General features: G+C 43.8%; 2 protein-coding genes across 2 annotated transcripts in view; one reads left to right on the top strand and one right to left on the bottom strand.

The window, feature by feature from the left end:
- The window catches only part of ZMAT4 (zinc finger matrin-type 4), a 383,491-nt gene that overhangs the window by 77,101 nt on the left and 288,210 nt on the right, over positions 1-18,180 (top strand). Inside the window, exon 2 of the mRNA XM_037813189.1 lies at positions 9,678-9,783. Coding sequence (XP_037669117.1) covers positions 9,682-9,783 — 102 coding nt within the window. The 5' untranslated portion in view covers positions 9,678-9,681. The remainder of the gene's footprint in view (positions 1-9,677; positions 9,784-18,180) is intronic.
- On the bottom strand, positions 12,949-14,267 carry LOC119516743 (proliferation-associated protein 2G4-like). Its single transcript, XM_037813188.1, has one exon. The coding sequence runs from the start codon at positions 14,254-14,256 to the stop codon at positions 13,093-13,095; it is 1,164 nt and encodes a 387-aa protein (XP_037669116.1). The 5' UTR covers positions 14,257-14,267; the 3' UTR covers positions 12,949-13,092.

Raw genomic sequence — 18,180 nt, 5'->3', positions numbered from 1 at the left:
TTAAGCCAACCAATTTGAAGTACTTTGTTAGAGCAGCCCTAAGAAATTAAGATAATCCCCAAGAAATATATATATTTATTCTAGTTGCTTTTGACTTTTTGTATAAAAGGGACTCATGTGTGTAACCTTCTGGGACTTACTTTTTTCATGTAAATATGGTATTGCCATGACTCATCTGTATTCTGTGAGTTGCTATACTTCATTTATGTTGTGACTATATTTCAATTGATTCATCCACTCTCCTGTAAATGTGCCTTTGGGTTGATTACAGGTTTTGTTATTTGAACAAAATAACATCACCCTTTATCTCATGTTGTACATGAGCAAGAGTTTTTCTTACCTGTGAACCTGAAGTATAGTTGCTATGTTGGCTAGCTTTATGAGATAATGTTTAGCTTTTCCAAAGTTGTTGTATCAATTTATCCTCCTGTCAAAAAATGTATAAAGGTTCTGTGTGTCCACACCTTCCCAAACACTAGTGATTTAATTAATGTCTAAATTTTCATTAATCCCCCACTATTTGTTAATGAGCACAGTACATATATAACTTTATATGCTTAGCTTTCAATGGTAGCTGAATTGTTGTTTCTACTAACTGTTGCTATATCCCTAAGCAAGAGGTGTCAAAAGATTTCAAGCCATCTCTTGTAACTGAAAGGAATTTCTGACTGAAAGATTTTATGGGAGTAACAGATTTCCATTCAGGCTTTTGCCAGTTTGTGGATGGGTAGCCAGTCCCTTCCCCTAACTTTGCAATATTTAAATTCCTGTATCTTCTCATCTTGAGCACTCCAGATGCTTTTACATGGACTACTGTTGTACTGATTTGGGGAAGGGCAGGAGACAAATCAGGACCAAACAGATAGAATTCCATGGAGAAGCCAAGTCAGGTTAGCCTGCTGTTGTGGAGAATAGAGCTGAAAATGTCTGCTGGCTGACTGACAGCCCATGCAGTGGCTGAGTATGGATTAAAATTAAGAAGTCATGGTATTTTTCCTGCAGCAGCTCAGTACGTCTTGTCTGCACTCTCCTCTGCAGTTGGATTCAGGTGAGAACGGGGCCTCCCCAAGCCCGGGCTGTGATGGCTGCATTTAAATCTGCCCTCAATCTGTCTGGTTCAGTAGGGGCAGTCTTGTGACGATAAATCATGTAAACAAGTTGCAGCAATGGAATACTTATTTCTAAACTGTACTTTGGAGGGCCTGTGTCTACCATTGAAAAGAAAGGTCCTGATGTCTTTCACCTGATTAAGAAAACCCACCTGCTTTACACAGGTGACTAATTCATGGTAAAGTGAGGAAACTGCTGTCCTCATTTGCGTGGTGGGGGCAGGTGGGAACCTGTCCTTTAAGAGATGAGGGGCCTGGGTGCACAGCCTTTTAGTTTGATGGAATGAGCCACAGAAAACATAAGGAGTATGTTTTACTCCCTTATATTTCCTCCTCGCCTTCTTCCTTTTGGGGATTGGTGATCTTTTCTGTTTCTCTCTGCCTCTGGCTTTCCTTCTATGAGATGGGTTCTTTCTGCTCTGACCTGAAGCAGGAAACCAATGAAAATCCAAGTCCTCTACCCCCACCCATGTCCCCCCTCTGAACATGCAGAAAGGGAAACCTGTGTTTCTGACCCACTGTGATTGGCAAAGGTGCTGGAGTTTATCCATTAGTGTCCTAGAAAAGCAATCGGGGCTTCCCTTGACAAGAGTGCTCCATCACGCTGCCCGGAGTCCGTCGGCGGCTCGCTACCAGCTCGCTGCTCCTTGTGCCCGGCGCCCTGGGCCCTCCCCGAAGCAGCAGCTGAAAGGGCCTTTTGGAAACCCAGACGGATTGGCTGCCACCTGTCAGCCCCTCCTGCTCCGTGGCTCCTATCCCCAGGAGGAGGCAAAGGTCCAGCACTGAAATCTTAGCAAAGATTCTAGAATGACGTGGGAGAGCCAGAGCAATGGTCTTCCGGCTGGTGTGAATATTTTATTTCTGTGGAGAAGGAGACGGGAAGCCTGCCTGTGTTTATGTTGGATTCCAGGACACGTTGCTTCTCCACGGGGTCAGGACCTTGGAGATCTTGTTCACTGCTGCAAACCTAGTGCCTAGTACAGCATCTAGTAAATGCTGGGCAGGGCAGAGCAGAGCATTGCTAGACATAGGAAATGCTCCATACATATGCATTTAATAAAGGGGAATCCTAGTGAGGGTGTCCTGGACTTGGGCAGAGGCTATTTAGTGAATTATGTAAAAAATATGATAGGTGCTGAAGAGATCTGAAGCCCTGGGCTGGCCCCCTGGAGGGTACAGTTCAGACTTGTACACCCAGACAAAGGATAAGGGACACAGAGGGGAGCAGTGACAAAGAACCAGGCATGTATCCTCAGAGTGGAGGAGGCCCACATGTATGCCCACAAAGGTTGGTCCAGAGAGCCCCCCTGCAGGCTGGGGGGTGTTTGCTGCTCTCCTTCCCAGCTGCCACGAGGCCGGCATGTGCCATGATGTAAAAGAAACTGGCAGATATGGGTCTGCGGCCCGGGGCTGCGGGTGAGGCGTGAGTGCCCACAGTGGCAGATGCCTCTGAGTCAGGGATCACAGAGCTGGGTTTTACAAGTGAAGAAAATGGTGCTATTAAAAGGCAATTATTCAAGTGATGTGAGTCAGCCACGCAGCCCCTGGTGATTCAAGGGGAAGGGAGAGACATGGGCACTTTTCTCTCTTCCTTTTTTTTTTTGAAAAACAAAGCACAGGCTGGAGAGCAGAGCTTGCACCTGCTTCGGGGTGATGGATGGTGAGGGATCTGGACTGCCAGATTCCTTTATCCAAGCGACATCAGGAATGCAGAAGGCAGCAGAGGAAAGTTCCCCCTCTGAGAACCGAAGAATCAAAAAGACTCATCACACTGTTCTCGTGTTTGACTTCTGCCCTGATCTTGTCCACTTCGTGCGTGGTTCCCCTGTCTGGTGATCGACGAGGTGTGCGGTGAATTAAAGCCAAGCGTGTGCTGGTGTCTGTGGGCCCTGAAAGCCAGAATTCAGACATTCCCTGCCTCTGTGCTGCCTGCTCTCTGCCCCCTTCCTCTTGTATGATTTCATAGAAGACCAATAATGCTTTCATTTCTGGAGCACTTTTTCTTTTCTATTTTTTTTTTTTTTTTTGGTTGGTTTTTTCTGAGGCGGCTTGGTCTGCTGCCACAGCAACCCAGGGCTGCATTCCCCACGTTCACTTGGAGGAAACGTGAAGGAGACAGAACAGATCCTGCTTCCCGCCCATTCTGCTGGAGCTCTGGGGCGTGAGGAGGGGAGGTGGTCGCGGCTGGGATGTATGCTGAAGGCACGTTTTTGTCTCTTGATGCTTTCCGAACCTTTTGTGGCCAGGGAGGCTGGGGAGGAAAGAGTTTTACTTGCTCCAGAAGGACAGTTAGCAGGGACCTGAGAGGGGATTGGAACAAAGACCAGCCCCAGCCAAGAGGGCACCAAAGGTGGGACCCGGGTTTGGGGTCTGTTTTGCAAGTGGAATAAAACCTCAAAAGGAACCGAAGGGAATAGTCGAAAGCTTATTTGTTTTGTGTTGAAAATAAATCCCTCTGAGCATAGTCTTATCCCTTCCAATATTGATATAGCAAAGCAAGAACAATTTCAATTTCTTTTTTGATATTAATGATTTTAAAATATAGCTGATGCCTCATGTCTGCTGCATGATCATAACCACAGGGTGGTTGATTTTAATTGGTGGCATTTTTACTTCACCACTCAGTTTGTCAGAATTGAAGGAGATGAGGGTTGGCTCTCTCTGCTTTGAGTGCTGGGAGGGAGGGGGGCAGAGCTGCCGAGAGGGGCTGGCCTAGGGCATGAGGATGTTTGGTGGGAGTGAGACGGGCACCGAGGCCTGCATTTGAAGCCCCCAGGCTGGAGGAAGAGCAGTCATCAGACTGGAAAGTAGGGTGCAGTGGTTTTCTGGGGTGTCAGGTCAAATTGGAGGGCAGGAGTAGGTTGTGAATCCTTGGGAGATTCGAGGTTACAGAGGCCCAGAATCTTTATGGAGGTGCAGGCAGAGAAGAATTAGAATGTTCTGGAAGATATTAGTTCATCCCTGCTTAGTTTAGATAGACTCGGAGAAGATCTGAACACTGAGATCAGTAACAGCTTTTGGGGTTCCACGTGGAAGATCGGGCTCTCCAGGACACAGCAAATTTATCCTGGGCAGGATGTCTGCCCTTGGCTTTTACTGTAAGTCTTTTTTTTCTAGCCAGGATGAGTAGGAGCTGTTGGGCCCAGGAGCTCCCTGGCTGAGGCCATAGGGAAATTGACTGAATGTCACGCCAGACGCTGAGTTCTGCCTCAGAGAGGCCGCCCAGGGTAGGGGTTCAGCCTCCTGCACAGGAGACAGACTTGGCCTGGAAAACTGACTGCCACTTCAGAGTTGTGTGACCTTGGGGCTAGTTTATTAAACTCCTAAGCCTCAGTTTTCTCATCTAAGAGATGAGACTGAAAATGACATGACATACCTCTTCAAGGGAATTAAATTGGGCAATGTATATAAAGCCCTTAGCACTATTCCTGGCTCTTGGGAAGCAATTAATAAATTTTTAATATGAAAATCCCTTGGGGGTCATGGGGAGAACGCTAGCAGCAGGGAGCAAAACTGGCATAAAGTTTCCATCAAACTTTCCCATCTCCGCATAATAGCATCTACTGACAACAACAGTAGATTTTAAGTGTTTATGAAGTACGGGGTCTTCACAGGCAGGGAGCCTGTGTATCAGCTGGAAGGAGGAGCAGCCAGCTGCATTTCTATGGAACCGAGCCATTTTTGTGGATGGTATTGTTAATACAAATGAGAAAGTCTATAGTGGCAATAAAAGCCATGATTTCATTACATCGACTGTGTTATCTCCCCCCTAGTCTCTAATGTGGATTTGGAACTTGCTGAACAACCTAGCTGGTGAGTGACCCAACCTGGATTTGAGCTAATGTCTTTTCCCTTTGAAAAGCCTGATATGAGTTTTAGGATCTTTTGAATTAGAAACTAGCTTAGCACCATCAGAAGTGAAATGGAATGAAGCAATATTACCCTAGCCATAAAGGTTTTCAGCCTCCAGGAGGCCCTGTGTTCCCATAATCTGCTCTTGGGGAACAGAAAGAAAGGGAGGCTTCAAACCTGCTCTGAAGATCCTGAAAAAGGCCATTCCCTGCACCTTGAAAACAATGCCAGGATGTGGCTGTTCTCCCCCAGTCTCTCCTCCTTCCATCTGGGGCTTGACTTTTGGGTGCCCATCTCTTCCTTGCTTTCTGCTCCCCCTTACGTTGTATAACCCCAAGTTAGTCCCCAAATCCCCTCCTTGGATATTTTCTTGTATCTTCCAGCAGTAAGATATTTTTCTGTGCCAGGGAAAGGAGTTAGCTTCTGAGTTGGCATGCATTTCCCTTCACTCTATTCTTACTCATCCTTAAATTTTCAACTCTTACAGCACCTTCTTGAAAAGTTCCTTGAAAAGTCCTTGCTGTCTTCTCAACTCTGGTAAACTTTTTCACCAACCAAATTGCACCTGCTGTCTTACTTCATGTATTTGTATGTGTCTCTCTCTTCTTATGCAATAACTTGTAAAGATTTTGAAGAGTTGTGCCTATTATCCCTGCACCTCACACATGGTAGATGCTTCATAACTATTATTGAATAAATAAAAGCTCTTCCCTACAATTATACCTAGTTGCGCTTCTGAATCTGATGCTGTCACTGCTATATATAACAATAGTACACCTGTTGGAGTGCAGAGACCTGGGGCAGCAAATGAGAATCTCCCTGCTCTAGATCAGATTTCCCACTCTAGTACTGCTCCCAACACCATTTCTGGGCCTCTTTACTAAAATAAAGCCCCAATCTTTGCAGTACTAAGGAGTGACAGATTATTTGAATCCTCTGTATTTGCTTTGGTATGAGCTGGGGCTGGGGAACACAGAGGAGGCTTTCTTTCAGATCAGTTTCAACTCTAGGAATTCCCTTACTCTGGTCTCCCTGCTCAGACCTTCCCAAGATCTTAGGGTATAACACAGTCAGCATGCTCCCAGGGTAGAGGGTCACCACACCCTGGCTCTGAAGCAGTATGAACTGACCAGTGAGGGATTGGTGCTCCCCTCCCTACTCCAGCACAGGCTCCTCGGGACCACGGGTGAGGCTGCAGACAGGCAGTCTGTTTTGCCTTCCTTTTTCTCCCCAGCTCTCCTGTGCTTCTGAAGGTTGAGAATCCTACTCCCAACAAGTCAGAGGTGGGAAGGGAGAGTCACCCTTCCCTCTTGCGAATTCCGGTCTTTTTATCATAATTCGCCTGTCCCCTGGCTGTCTTAATGACCTATGCAGAGATAGTTCTCCTTTCTTAGAGAAAAGCCCTCATGTACAGACCAGGCTGACACTTGTCCATTAATTGCCTCCCAATGGAATTTAACTTATTCAGGTATTCCATTTAGGCTTTGTGGATTTTAGAGAGGGTCTTTATTGTCTTTTCATTGCATATGGTTTTGCTCAAACCCATATTCTTATATAAAACAGTGGAACAAGCCATGATAGTCTCTGCTTCCTTTGAATTTTTTTTAGCATACACATTTTATATTCTGCCTTTAAAGCTATTTCTGCTGCACAGCTGCTTTACCAAGACGCAGACTCCTACAGGCCCCACTCGGTCCGACATGTACCTTGAATACCCTTTCACAGTGTTTGATTTCCGCAGTCGGTTGTATAATGAGGAAGGAGTATGCAGCGAGTTTGGAGATTCCTATTAACCAGGTCACCCATGAATCTATTTTCGTTCATTTCTTTATTTCTATATTCGAAATAGCAGGGAACACTATAATATTTAAACACAACCACTTACAGGAACTTGGCTTAAAAAATACACCTTAGCAAGTTTTTTTTCCTCATTTGACATTTCAAAATGTTGTACTACATTTTTCCCACCATCAAAACACCTTTTCTCATTTGCATTCTGGGGTGTGAATAGAGACCATTAAAAATGACAATCGATAGAAAAAATCGCATTTTGATGTCCTCTGCCCCAGTTAGTCCATATCTGGAGTGTTCTGCTCCATTCATGGTGCTGCTCTTGAAGATGGACCATAATGAACTAGACCCAGCTCAGGATGGTGAGGAAGGACAGGGGTCAGGTGTAGAGGAAAGAGAGTTCTCTTAAAACACTTGAGAGACGGTATCATGAAAAAGGGAGAATGGAATTGTTCTTGTTCCCAATGACAGAATCAGAAGTGAAAGCTACAGTGGGACAGAATTTAACTCAACATAAGAAGCCCAAACGACGAGCTGCTGGGTTCTGTGGAACGGGTTGCTGTGTGAAGTAGTGAACCTCCAGGCCTGGCAGGTGCTGGGCGCGAGGCTGAGCGGGCCATCTGCCGGAGCGAGGTGGAAGGATTCCTCCATAAATAACAGGTCCACTTCAGCTGTGAGATTCGGTGGCCATTAGTATCTGGCACAACTATTGGTCACTCAGGGCATTGTAAAACCAGAGAAACTAATGTCTTTTTGGAGCATCAACTGTGAAACCTTTTGAATTGCTGAATAAAAATGCCTTGAATGAGCTATTACAGCCAAGGCCGAGGATAGAAAGTGAGTTTGGAGCTATTGAGGCAAGCAGCCTTTTGATGTGGCCCAGCTATTTAGATAGTCTCAAAAATCCGTATCATGGATCATAGTGCTTTATTTGTTGTATTAGTCAAGACTTGGTTTTATATTACCTCACCCTTCTTTGGTGACATGAGGACATCATTACAAATATGGTAATCCTTTTAAATGTAGAAATTTCTTCAGTCTATATAGCACTTTCTTGCATATTCCTCTTTTTGGTCTTCACTGCAATTCTCTAAGGAGATATGGGAAATATTATTTTATCAGTCAGGGTGCTCCAGAAAAACAGAAATGATAGGAGATATATATATGTATAAAGAGATTTATATTAAGGAATTGGCTCACACACAGGTGGGGACTGGCTAGTCCAAAATCCATAGGGCAGGCTGGCAGGCTGGAGGTCAGAGAGTGGTTGAGGTTATAATTCTAAGGTAGAATTTCTTCTTCTCTAGGAAGCTTCACTTTTTACTCTTAAGGCCCTTAACTGATTGGATGAGACCCACCCACATTATCAAAGGTTATCTCCTTGGCTTAAAGTCAACTGATTATAGATGCCAACCACATCTACAAAATACCTTCACAACACCACCCAGATTAGTGTTTGATTAAATAACTGGATGCTATAGCCTAGGCCAGTTAACACAGAAGACTAGCCATCACAATTATCTTAATTTTTGCAGAGAGGAAACTGAGATCTAGAGGGTTGAATGACTTGCCCAACATGACAATAACATAAACCTGGGAACATCTGGTGTATGAACATTGGAATCAGGCTGCCTAGGCAGTATTTCTAGCCATGCTGATAACCAGCAATGCAGCTCTGGACAGTCTTGTATGTAACTGAGAGAGTGGGAGTAAGATGAACTGCAAGATGCCTGCCACATCCTGTTGTCTGAAATTCTCCTGCCTCTCCATAACAGATGCTGTCTGGCACAATCATGACTCTTTTCCTGGCAGGTAGGAGGTTGAGATGAAGAAGGGTTTGTGGGCTGGGTAAAGCCCTCTGGATGCACTGGTGTGTGTTTCTGTGATGGTAAAATTACACGTCATCTGCTATATTTGTGATGTATTTGTGCTAGATAATTTTTGCAAGCTTGAGAACTTTGGCTGCATTTGATTCAGGGTTTGGAATTTGAGGCTATGCTTCTTTACCTTTGTGACTCACTTGTGGTGTGGAGAGGTGGTAGTGGCCTGTATGAATTTCAACAACCCTGAATGTAGAAGGGATAGCACTGAATGGTGAGAGCTCCTCACAAAACAGGGTACATGAGGGCAAGGAAATTGTAATTGAGTCTTTTTAAAATTTCCTGAGTATAATTATTGAACTCAAAACTAGATTTTAATGTTGCTCATAAGGCTTTTAAAAAACTAACTTGTTTTTGTGACTAGAAAGTAATATATGTTCATTGTAGAAATTAAAAAAAAAAATAAAGAATTACAAAAGCAATTATCTATAATATCCCAAAGATGACTGCTATTAAAATTCTGTTATAACATACTGGTATGCTTTTCTATGCATCTATTAGTTTATAACAAATTTAGCTTAGTACTCTACATACTGATTTGTAAACTTCTTTTGTAATTAGTGGTACACTTTTTCCTAACTTTAAATATTCTCTTAAAAAGAAGTTTTTGATCTGAATTTGGATTTGGGAGTTTTACAGTTTTCTACTGTGAGAATGTATCAAAAATTGACTTAACCAATTTCCTTTTGTTGGGTATATTGGGGTCTTAATTTCTTTTTGGTAATATAAATCATGTGGTGTAATATCCTCATATAAATCCTTGACAAAGCATTAGATGTGTCTGGTTTGTTCAGACATAAAAACTAAAGTTGGATTTCTGTTTTTGGGAGTATCAGCAACCCTACTGGGCACTTATGAGAAAATTATAAAATATATACTTTTTATGGTTGATGAATAGGGCAACAACAACGATTTTGGGAGATTTCCACTCTTGTTTACCATAACTAGACCTGTTGGTATGATCCTAGCTTTTTACATTGTTAACGCCCTGCATAAACATCAAAGCAGTGGATTAATTTTCTTTTTTCTGTTGATTCTCCTCTAGCCTGATGAAGTCCGCCGACATCGATCAGGATTTATTTACAGACAGTTACTGCAAGGTGTGCAGTGCACAACTGATCTCCGAATCTCAGCGTGTCGCCCATTACGAGGTAAGAACAGGTTTTTGAAGTTAATGTTTTAAAATGGAGGAATGAATAGCAGGTGTCATGGTTTTAGGATTCTAGGATACTCTCCTCTGGACTTGGGCTGCTTTTAAGAACCACAGGCTTGAACCGGGACACGTGTGTGTATGTGTGTGTGTGTGTGTGTGTGTGTCGCGCGCGCACGCTGGTGGGGGAGGGTGAGTAGGGGCATCATTTTCAGGTGCTGGCTGGTGCCCAGATTTTTTTCTTTTTAATGTTGCACCTCAGGCCCTAGAGACTCAGTGGGCTTTCTCTACTTGTTAAATCTGTCATTGCTCGTTCTTGAGGTTCCTTTCAGGGATGCAGGGCAGGATGCATTAGTGCCAGCTTCTCTTTCCCTCCATGACCCTGAAGACAAGCTTCGAGGGAGGTGTGGCGGCGTGAGTGATTCAGCAGCAAGGGCATCTGCGCCGTCCGCTCGCGTTTCTCCCATCTGATTGCTGCTGCCCTAGATGTGTTTCTCAGCATAAAGACTTCCTCTGCAGAGGTACAACAAAGTTTGAAAACCCAAATACTCTTGCAGGACTTAATTCAGTGGCTTCAGCTCTTTTAGGATGGAAGGACAAATAACTTTATTTGATCCTCTGTTGGGAACAGAGGATGAGAGAAGAGAGGCTGGCTTGTGTCTGAGGAGGGGACAAGGTGTCACAGATGGAATAAAAGGGAGATCGGGGACTCCAAGGATGCCGAGCGCTGCACAGGGTGTGTGCTGTTTTTAAGAGAATGTATACCAGTGGGAACACGAGTTTTCAAGTGTAATAACTTGCAAGTAATTTTAGATTGGAAGGCTTAGCCACCAATTTTCTTTTTGTCTGCTGAGCCTGACAAATGCCGGTTGTCACTGTCTGTCACCAAACTCATCTGAGCTTTAGATTGCTCAGTGCACAATGAAAATAATAACACACATATACAAACACAAAAACACTGACCCTGCATGCTCCTCAGCATTTGGGAAAAAAGGTAGCAGATGCCTTAAGTGTTAGAAGAAGTAAATGTGTCATGGCTTAATTAATACAATTTTACCCAGTTAAGGAAATCAGGGAATCTACCCTTGCTCTGAAATTCCGTAGTCTCCTATTAGCCCCTCACTTTCTACCCTTCGTTACAGTTATCCTGTTCATTTTTAATCATCTCAGTTTCATTTGGTTGATCTTTCATAGTTACTGGAACAGAACCTGCACATTATAGGTGTACAGTTAGTGTTGAATGGATGAATGCGGTATGACAATATTCTGACAAAACCATTTGCCCAGCACCGCTTTGTTGTTTTCTGAGCCAAAAAGGTCATATCAGTAATTGAAAACAGCAAAAACGTTTTTTAAGAAAAAATCTAGTTAGCTGCTCAATTAAGGGTTTAGTTACTTGATCTCAAGTTTTCATGTTAGTGTACTGTACTGTGGCACATCTTAATTGTTTAGAGAATGTGTTAGTATTTATTGAATGTAGCATAGATGAGATAGAGAAAATAAAGCAATTACAACAGATCTGCAATTAACAGTGTTACACATCATCAACACAACATTAAATTCATTCCTATTAAACATGCATGGGAACAGCTGAATGATATTCCACTCCCTGCCTCCAGGCGGAGGTGGGGCATTTCTTTCAGTGAGAAATATGTGTGTTCTTGCTGCAAAGCTGCACAAGAGTGTGGTCAGGATTGAAGACACCTTAGGCTGATCTCTGGTCTTCTGGCTTCCAGAGACTTCTCCAATTCCACATCTTCATCTGTAAAAGGATGGCTTTCATCAGATGATCTCTAAAGCCAATTGAGAACTGATACTCTGATTTTATAAATCTATCTCCTTCCTCCACACACATCCTCTCTGTTGAAATTGCATATAGAGTAGTCTATGATTCCAAAATTCCACTCAATTCATTGAAAATGTTGTTATACTTATTCTCAATGCTCTATCACTGATTTATTGTTTTGAAATAGTTCACTGTTCTGTTCAGAATAGTTCACTGTTCTGTTCAACCAGATAACCCAGTCTAGGGAGCAAACTAGTGAGAATCTACTGTGTACTTTCTGTGTGTCCAGGGCTATTAATGTTAGTTAGTGCAGGGGATTCTGATGTAATATCAGAAATGGTCTTTTTCCCGAGAAGCTGATAAACTAACTTGGGAGGAAGAGCTACAGATAGTTCAGTGTTGTGCAAATATGTGTGTGACACCTTGTACGTGTTCCGCATGATTTTTTTTTTTTTTTTATTGTGAGCAAATCCAAATTTATTTTAACACCATCTCATTTATGATGTGTTTAAAAACCTCATAAATTAGTAGGAGCCCTCGTTCCCTGGGACAACATGCCAGAGGTACTGAAATTCATCACCTTCCTTTCCAACTCCCCAGCAATTCATCCAAGTCCACAGCTTCAGAAAGCCAGGAGTTGTCTCTTCAGTCTGCTCCTCTGGTTCCTGGTATTTCTTTCAAGGGGAGAGGTCAAAATATCTCAAACAGAGGACAAAATAAGACTTGAGCTTCCAGCTCAGGTTTGTGTAAGATGGAACAAAGGAAGAACCCACTGACTCCACAGAAAAGGACAAGGTTCAGATGGATTATTCCTTATAGCTTTGTGAAAATGGAGGAAAAAATCCTGCAGAACAAAAATGACTAAGATTTACAAATGAGGATACATTTCATAGTTGAGAATCCCTTGGTAAATGCAGGCTCCAGCTCCTAAAAATGGGAGGGGCCTGACTAGACAGGCTGGATCAGAAGAGGAATTGGCCACATTGAATAAAAACAATCTGAAGAATAGCTCTTCTATTTTGAGGCCAGATAAAATACTTGAAGGAGTGGGGAAAAAGGAAAAAGCCCCAACACATGGGAAAATGCTGACACTGGAGTGGTATAAAAATTTCAGCTGAGTTTTTAATGGCGGTGGCTGATTTAGCCTCCTCCCTGTTCTGTTGTAGGGCCACAAACCTTGACCAAGCAGAGTAGTAGAAAAAGGCTAGAAAGAGGGGCTTGAAGACGATGGATTTTGACTCCTGATTTTATTATTCAATCTCTTTTTCTATTTAAAGTAGTCTTCGGTGGCTGGGAAGACTGGCCTCCCAAGACCAGAGTCAGTTGGAGCTGATTGTTGTTGGAAGGGGGTGAGTGGGTTGGGGGACTGGAATGGGGGCAGGGAGACCCCGCTCTGCTGGTGGTCCTGGGTGGAGAAGACGACATGCACTTCACAGAGCCTGGGGTGTAGAGGGAAGGGGATGAGGCAGGAGTGGCAAGCTGGGGAGATGGGACCCACACCTCAGTCCCCAGCATCATTCTCTTCTAGTGTTTCCCCACTGGTGGCATTCTCTGCAGTCTTGGAGGCCTTCTTTTTTTTTTCTTTTTCTGGGTTTTCCGACTTGCAGAACTCTGGAGGAGGGCCTTTAGCTCTGCATCCTGGACCTCCATTTCAGACTTGTAGAGGTCAGGCTCGAAGGGACCACTGGTTATCCGCATGGGACCATTGGGCATGAGCAGAACTGTAAATTTAAACTGGGCAACAAATTCACCCTCCTTCTCATAGAGAACATTAAATGGTTGTAGCAGTTCATGTTTGGCGCACTCTACCACCCCCATCCGGGCCTTCTTCTCATCTTCAAATGCTCTTAAAGTAAATGGCATGGCATCGAAACGTCTTTCCACCTCACTGAAGAAGGCACGTGAAGTTTTCATTTTCAGGCCATATTGTTTAGAGGGGTCTCGTTTGTAAATGGTAGTTCTCTGTCCTGCATCCTTAGCCTTGCCCTCTCCTGAGCTGACAAGTACATCCACAGCATATACTTCATGTACCTCAAATTCAGCCTTTTCATGATCCTTCTTCTGCTGATCTGTGGGGTTCTGGATAATGGTTTTCTCTCCATCAATGACATGCTGCTTCAGTTGGTGTGACAGCATACCTTCTATTGGCGTGCAATTAAATGAATGGGCAACTTTGTTCCAGGCTTCTGTCACTTGTGTGTTTTGGTTTCCAGGTTTGACCAGGCGTAAGGCAGCCTCAGCACAAAGGTGAGCTGCCTTAATGACATCTGCTTTCCGCCCTGTTACTGGGGTCCCCTTAGCTGCGTCAACCACAAAAGTGTGAGCCACATTAGCGATGAAACCATCCACATGGACCCCAAGGTCAATTTTTACCAAGTCACCTTCCTTAAGAATATAGTCTTGGTCGCTCTTCAAAGGGGAGAAGTGACATACACAGTTATTTACTGAAATGCTGGTGGGAAAGGCAATACCTTTCTTCATTTCCTTTTCTTTCTTGAAGATTTTCCCTGTTTCTTCCATAATCATGGCATCACCTTTCTCACACAGGCTTAGTACCGACACACCTGAGCTGGATGCTTCCACCAAAGACCGAAGTACCCGGTTGGCGATGTCGCCCCCCATCTTATACTTGGTCACGACCAGGTCCTCGGCGATAGTTTGCTCTTGCTGCTCGTCCTCGCCCGACATCTTCCCACCACCACCACAGTCTGGTTTCCCCTGAGTCGCTGCCTCTGCCTCCCTCCCCAGCCGCAGGCTGTAGCCAGAGCTCCCCTCGATCTGCGAGCTGAGAGCGAGCGAAAGCGCTCCGCATGATTTTTACTGCCTGTTTCTAAGGAGCTGTTGATCTAATTTGATACATGGTGTTAGTTCTTTGACCCATTTGGTTTCCTCATGTATGCTACATTAAGCTGTTAACTTTTTAGACCTTTGCATAGTCCAAATTCAAAGGAGAGTCATCACTAAGAGCTAATGTGGCCAAGGAAGACTTCTTGGGGAATTATCTAGCCCTCAATGGGTGGGTTAAGTTTAGGGGTTGCTGGAAATGAGAAAACTCATGGTATCTCCAAGAAGCATGGAGGAGGCTGGCTTGGCCAGACCAGAGGATTTGTGTTAGGGAAGGGGAGGGGACAACAACATATGACAGTGGGGGTAGGGTTTAAAGGAGAAGGCAGTTTGGACCCTTGTCCTATAGAGAGGATGAGCCTTGAACATTTGCAAGTATAACATTAAAACTGAGCATTTCTGAAGAACAACCAGGTGGTGGAGGCCAGGGTGTATTCTAAGAGAACAGCTTTTGATAGGATTTTTGCTATGAGACTAGTGTGCTGTTTCTCTGAAATGGGAAAGGAAAACAAAAGAGATGGGTTTAATGCTTAATAGCTGTACGCCCCATTTAAAAGGCTGAAGCTTTGTACAGTGGGACAGGAAAACCGAATACATGTCTGATAGACCAAAGCCTTCCATGTTATTTAAAAATCTCTTTTTTGCATGTGAGGTCTGAGCTGAAAAGAATGGGAAACATAAAGACATTTTTATATTTACTTGCTAAGCATTAATAACATGTTAATGTTCTGGTGGAAAATATAATTAGATGTTGTCGCAGCTTACTGGATGAATAGTTAGACTCAATAGAACAAGTAGACACAGACACAGAAGGGAAGAGAAAACTTATGGATGGGAGGGCCTGAATGTTACAGAGGTTAGAAAGAGTTTCCCAGTGAGGTCACTTGAGTAGTTTGCTCCAGTTTCAAGAGGCTGAAGAATAATTTTGTGCAAAGGGAAAGATTTGCATGCATGAGGAGGGGGTGGTTTTCTGGCATGTTCAAAGGTAAATGAAGAATATGAGTGAGAAGATCTAGAAGAAGAGATGGAGGAAGCCAGACCCTATTGGCCACTTCTTCCTGTGAACCTGAAAGCTGCTGTGTCACATGTCTAATTAACTGTTCCATGCTAACTCAGTGGCACAGGTATGCTGGCACCTCCAAACAAGGATGCAGGCTTCCTGAGGGTGAGCAGGAGTCATGCATTGAATTTCTTTACTTATTCCCGAAGTACCCACCAGAGAGCTTTACTCGTGGCTACTGCTCATGGCACATCTAGGTTGATAGACTGGCAGGGTGGGGGACACTGGAGGTGGGCAGCAGTGGGGCAAGCTTAATACAGGCATTGGGGGCTGCACCAGAAGAGACTTTTTATGTTGAGAGTCAATCTGTACTTGGAGCCGACCATCAGTATATAGGTGGCGAAATTGTAGCTAAGGCAAAGACAGCTCTCCACGTTGATGGGAAATGCTCCCAATGTCTCTGAATCTTGAAGTAATCTTATTCTAGGTGAGTGAACCCCAGCAGCACACCTGGGAATGGATAATCCAGTATTGTCCTCTCATGGGTGTAGCAGCAGGTACACTGGACCTACAGATATGCTGAAACAGATTTTTCTGTTTCAGCTGTTTTGATTGCCTTCTGATGGAAGCTTGGCCTTCCCAAGCTTCTATATAATCCAGGAGATCAGCTGCAAGGACAATCTTTTGTCTTCTGTAAGGCCAGTAGGAGATGGGATGTAAGTGCTTTATGGGCAGAGACATCAAGGCAAAAAATAATGTCCCCAACCCACCTGATTAGTTTCCTTGCTTTGCAGTGCCACTACTGCCTTTATTCTTGCCTTTTCTTCCTTAGTCTCTCACAGTGTCATCTCAATTCTGCTTTTCCTTTTCTTCTTTTTTTCCCAGTTGCTTGAATAAGCATGCAGGTGGGACAACCTCTTTCTCGTGTACTAGAGTTGTGGGTCCTATACCAGATTGTGTTTCTGCAGCCACGGAATACACACCCACCTGGGTATTGCAGTGATGTCCTCCCAGAGACACAAGTTCTAACTGGATGAGGCTGAGGAAAGGTCTTATAGAGAATTCCTTCTTTGCACCGTGTATTGAGAATCACTGTTTTAGTCTCTTAACGCCTCTTAAAGTCATGACATGCTTAATTTCTCCCAGAGGCCGTTAATAACAATTATTGGTGTACTCTCCTAGGCGAAAGCAATTCCTGTGTCACCCTTCATGGTGTCAGAGGTCTTCAACCTACCTGCGATCACCTGTTGGTCTTTTGACCTCTGTTTCCTTGACCATTTCATCGAATTCTTTGAGCTTCTGTGAAATTTGTAACTACTGTTACAGTCTTCTTTTATTCCAGCAGGTCCAGCATGGTCATTTTATCTTTTATCTGTTACTATTAGTTAAAATAGCTCATTGGGACACAAAATGAAGGCCCAATGGAGAGGCTGCAGTGAAGTAAACAGGCTGAAAAACACATTCAGTTCAGGACAACACACACGCTGGATAAGAATAGCTGTTATGTGATGTGCTTAATGCTCATTGGTTTAGAGGATGTAGAATATCTTTATCAGCATGACTACTCATTTACCAGGAGCTTATTCTATCACTCAGTGGATTTTAGGAGTCAGGCGACATTCCGTTGGCCAGAACTCAACCACATGCTCCTGCTGAACTGCAGGGAAAGTTGGAAAATGTAATTTAAATGTGTGGGAAAATGGAGTGGGTTCAGTAAACATACGGCATCACTTCTGCTGCTGTCTGCCCTTCTGGTCACCAACTAAGCATTTCCACGTCTTCTCACATACAGAACATACCTGTTCCCTCTCCTTAGAAAAAACCCCCAAGTTCTACCCAGTCACTGCATCCAGCTAAAAGTTCAGGATTTCCAGGAGAGGAGTGATCTCTATATGAGATATGGATGGTATGCTTGTTGGTTCAGTCACCTATGAGCAAAAGACAAATGTTAGAGTATCTCCCCTGTGCTGTAGAGTGGAAGAGCAGAGAGAGGATGGCAGCAGTAAAATCTTCCATTCAGAAAAAGGAAGAATGGCAGGGAACATGGGTGATTACACAGAACATGTCAGGGTCTAGGCATGGAAGTGGCAACATCATATCCACCCACATTCCACTGGCCAGCACTCAAGGGCATGTTTTCTCTTTTCTGAGGAGAGGTTGGGAAATGTGGCTTACCTGGGTGCCCAGGGGTAAAAGAAGCTGGTTTGGTGAGCACAAAGCATTGTCTCTGCTCCACTGTGTGTGTGGCATCCTGTAGAGGACACGGCAATTAACTCATGGCCCTGGGGCTCTGATCTGTCTGCTCTGGCCCCACTGCAGGAGCTGCTCTCCACCTGCACTGTCCTTGGCATCTCAGTGTCTTCTTTAGATGGATGTTTGCGAGGAATGTCTCTTTGCTCTCACTTACAGGAAGCACTGTCCCTCCTCTGAGTGGTCAGCTCATGTTTCTCTCAGACATTCTAGTCTACAATTGTGTTTCCTGCTTTGCTTTAGTTACCAAATTCATGACCACGTCCAGCAACCACACAGGAATTATGCATTTACTACCTTCAATTTACTTCTGGCTTTATTATTTTCTTTCCCTTGTTTTATGTTAAATCTCCATCTCTCAATTATTTATTTCATCCTTTTGTATTAGATGAAGTAGATATATTTTGATATGTATTCTGAAAGAGTTGGAGTATAAATATATAAATATTTAATTTTTTATTTTAACATTTTATTCATTTTTTGAAGAGGCAGTAAATTCACGATTCAAAATTCAAAAA

Source organism: Choloepus didactylus, chromosome 20, assembly GCF_015220235.1.
Source record: "Choloepus didactylus isolate mChoDid1 chromosome 20, mChoDid1.pri, whole genome shotgun sequence".
In the NCBI taxonomy this organism is placed as follows: Eukaryota; Metazoa; Chordata; class Mammalia; order Pilosa; family Megalonychidae; genus Choloepus; species Choloepus didactylus.
This window is presented reverse-complemented; position numbering and strand designations above follow the sequence as displayed.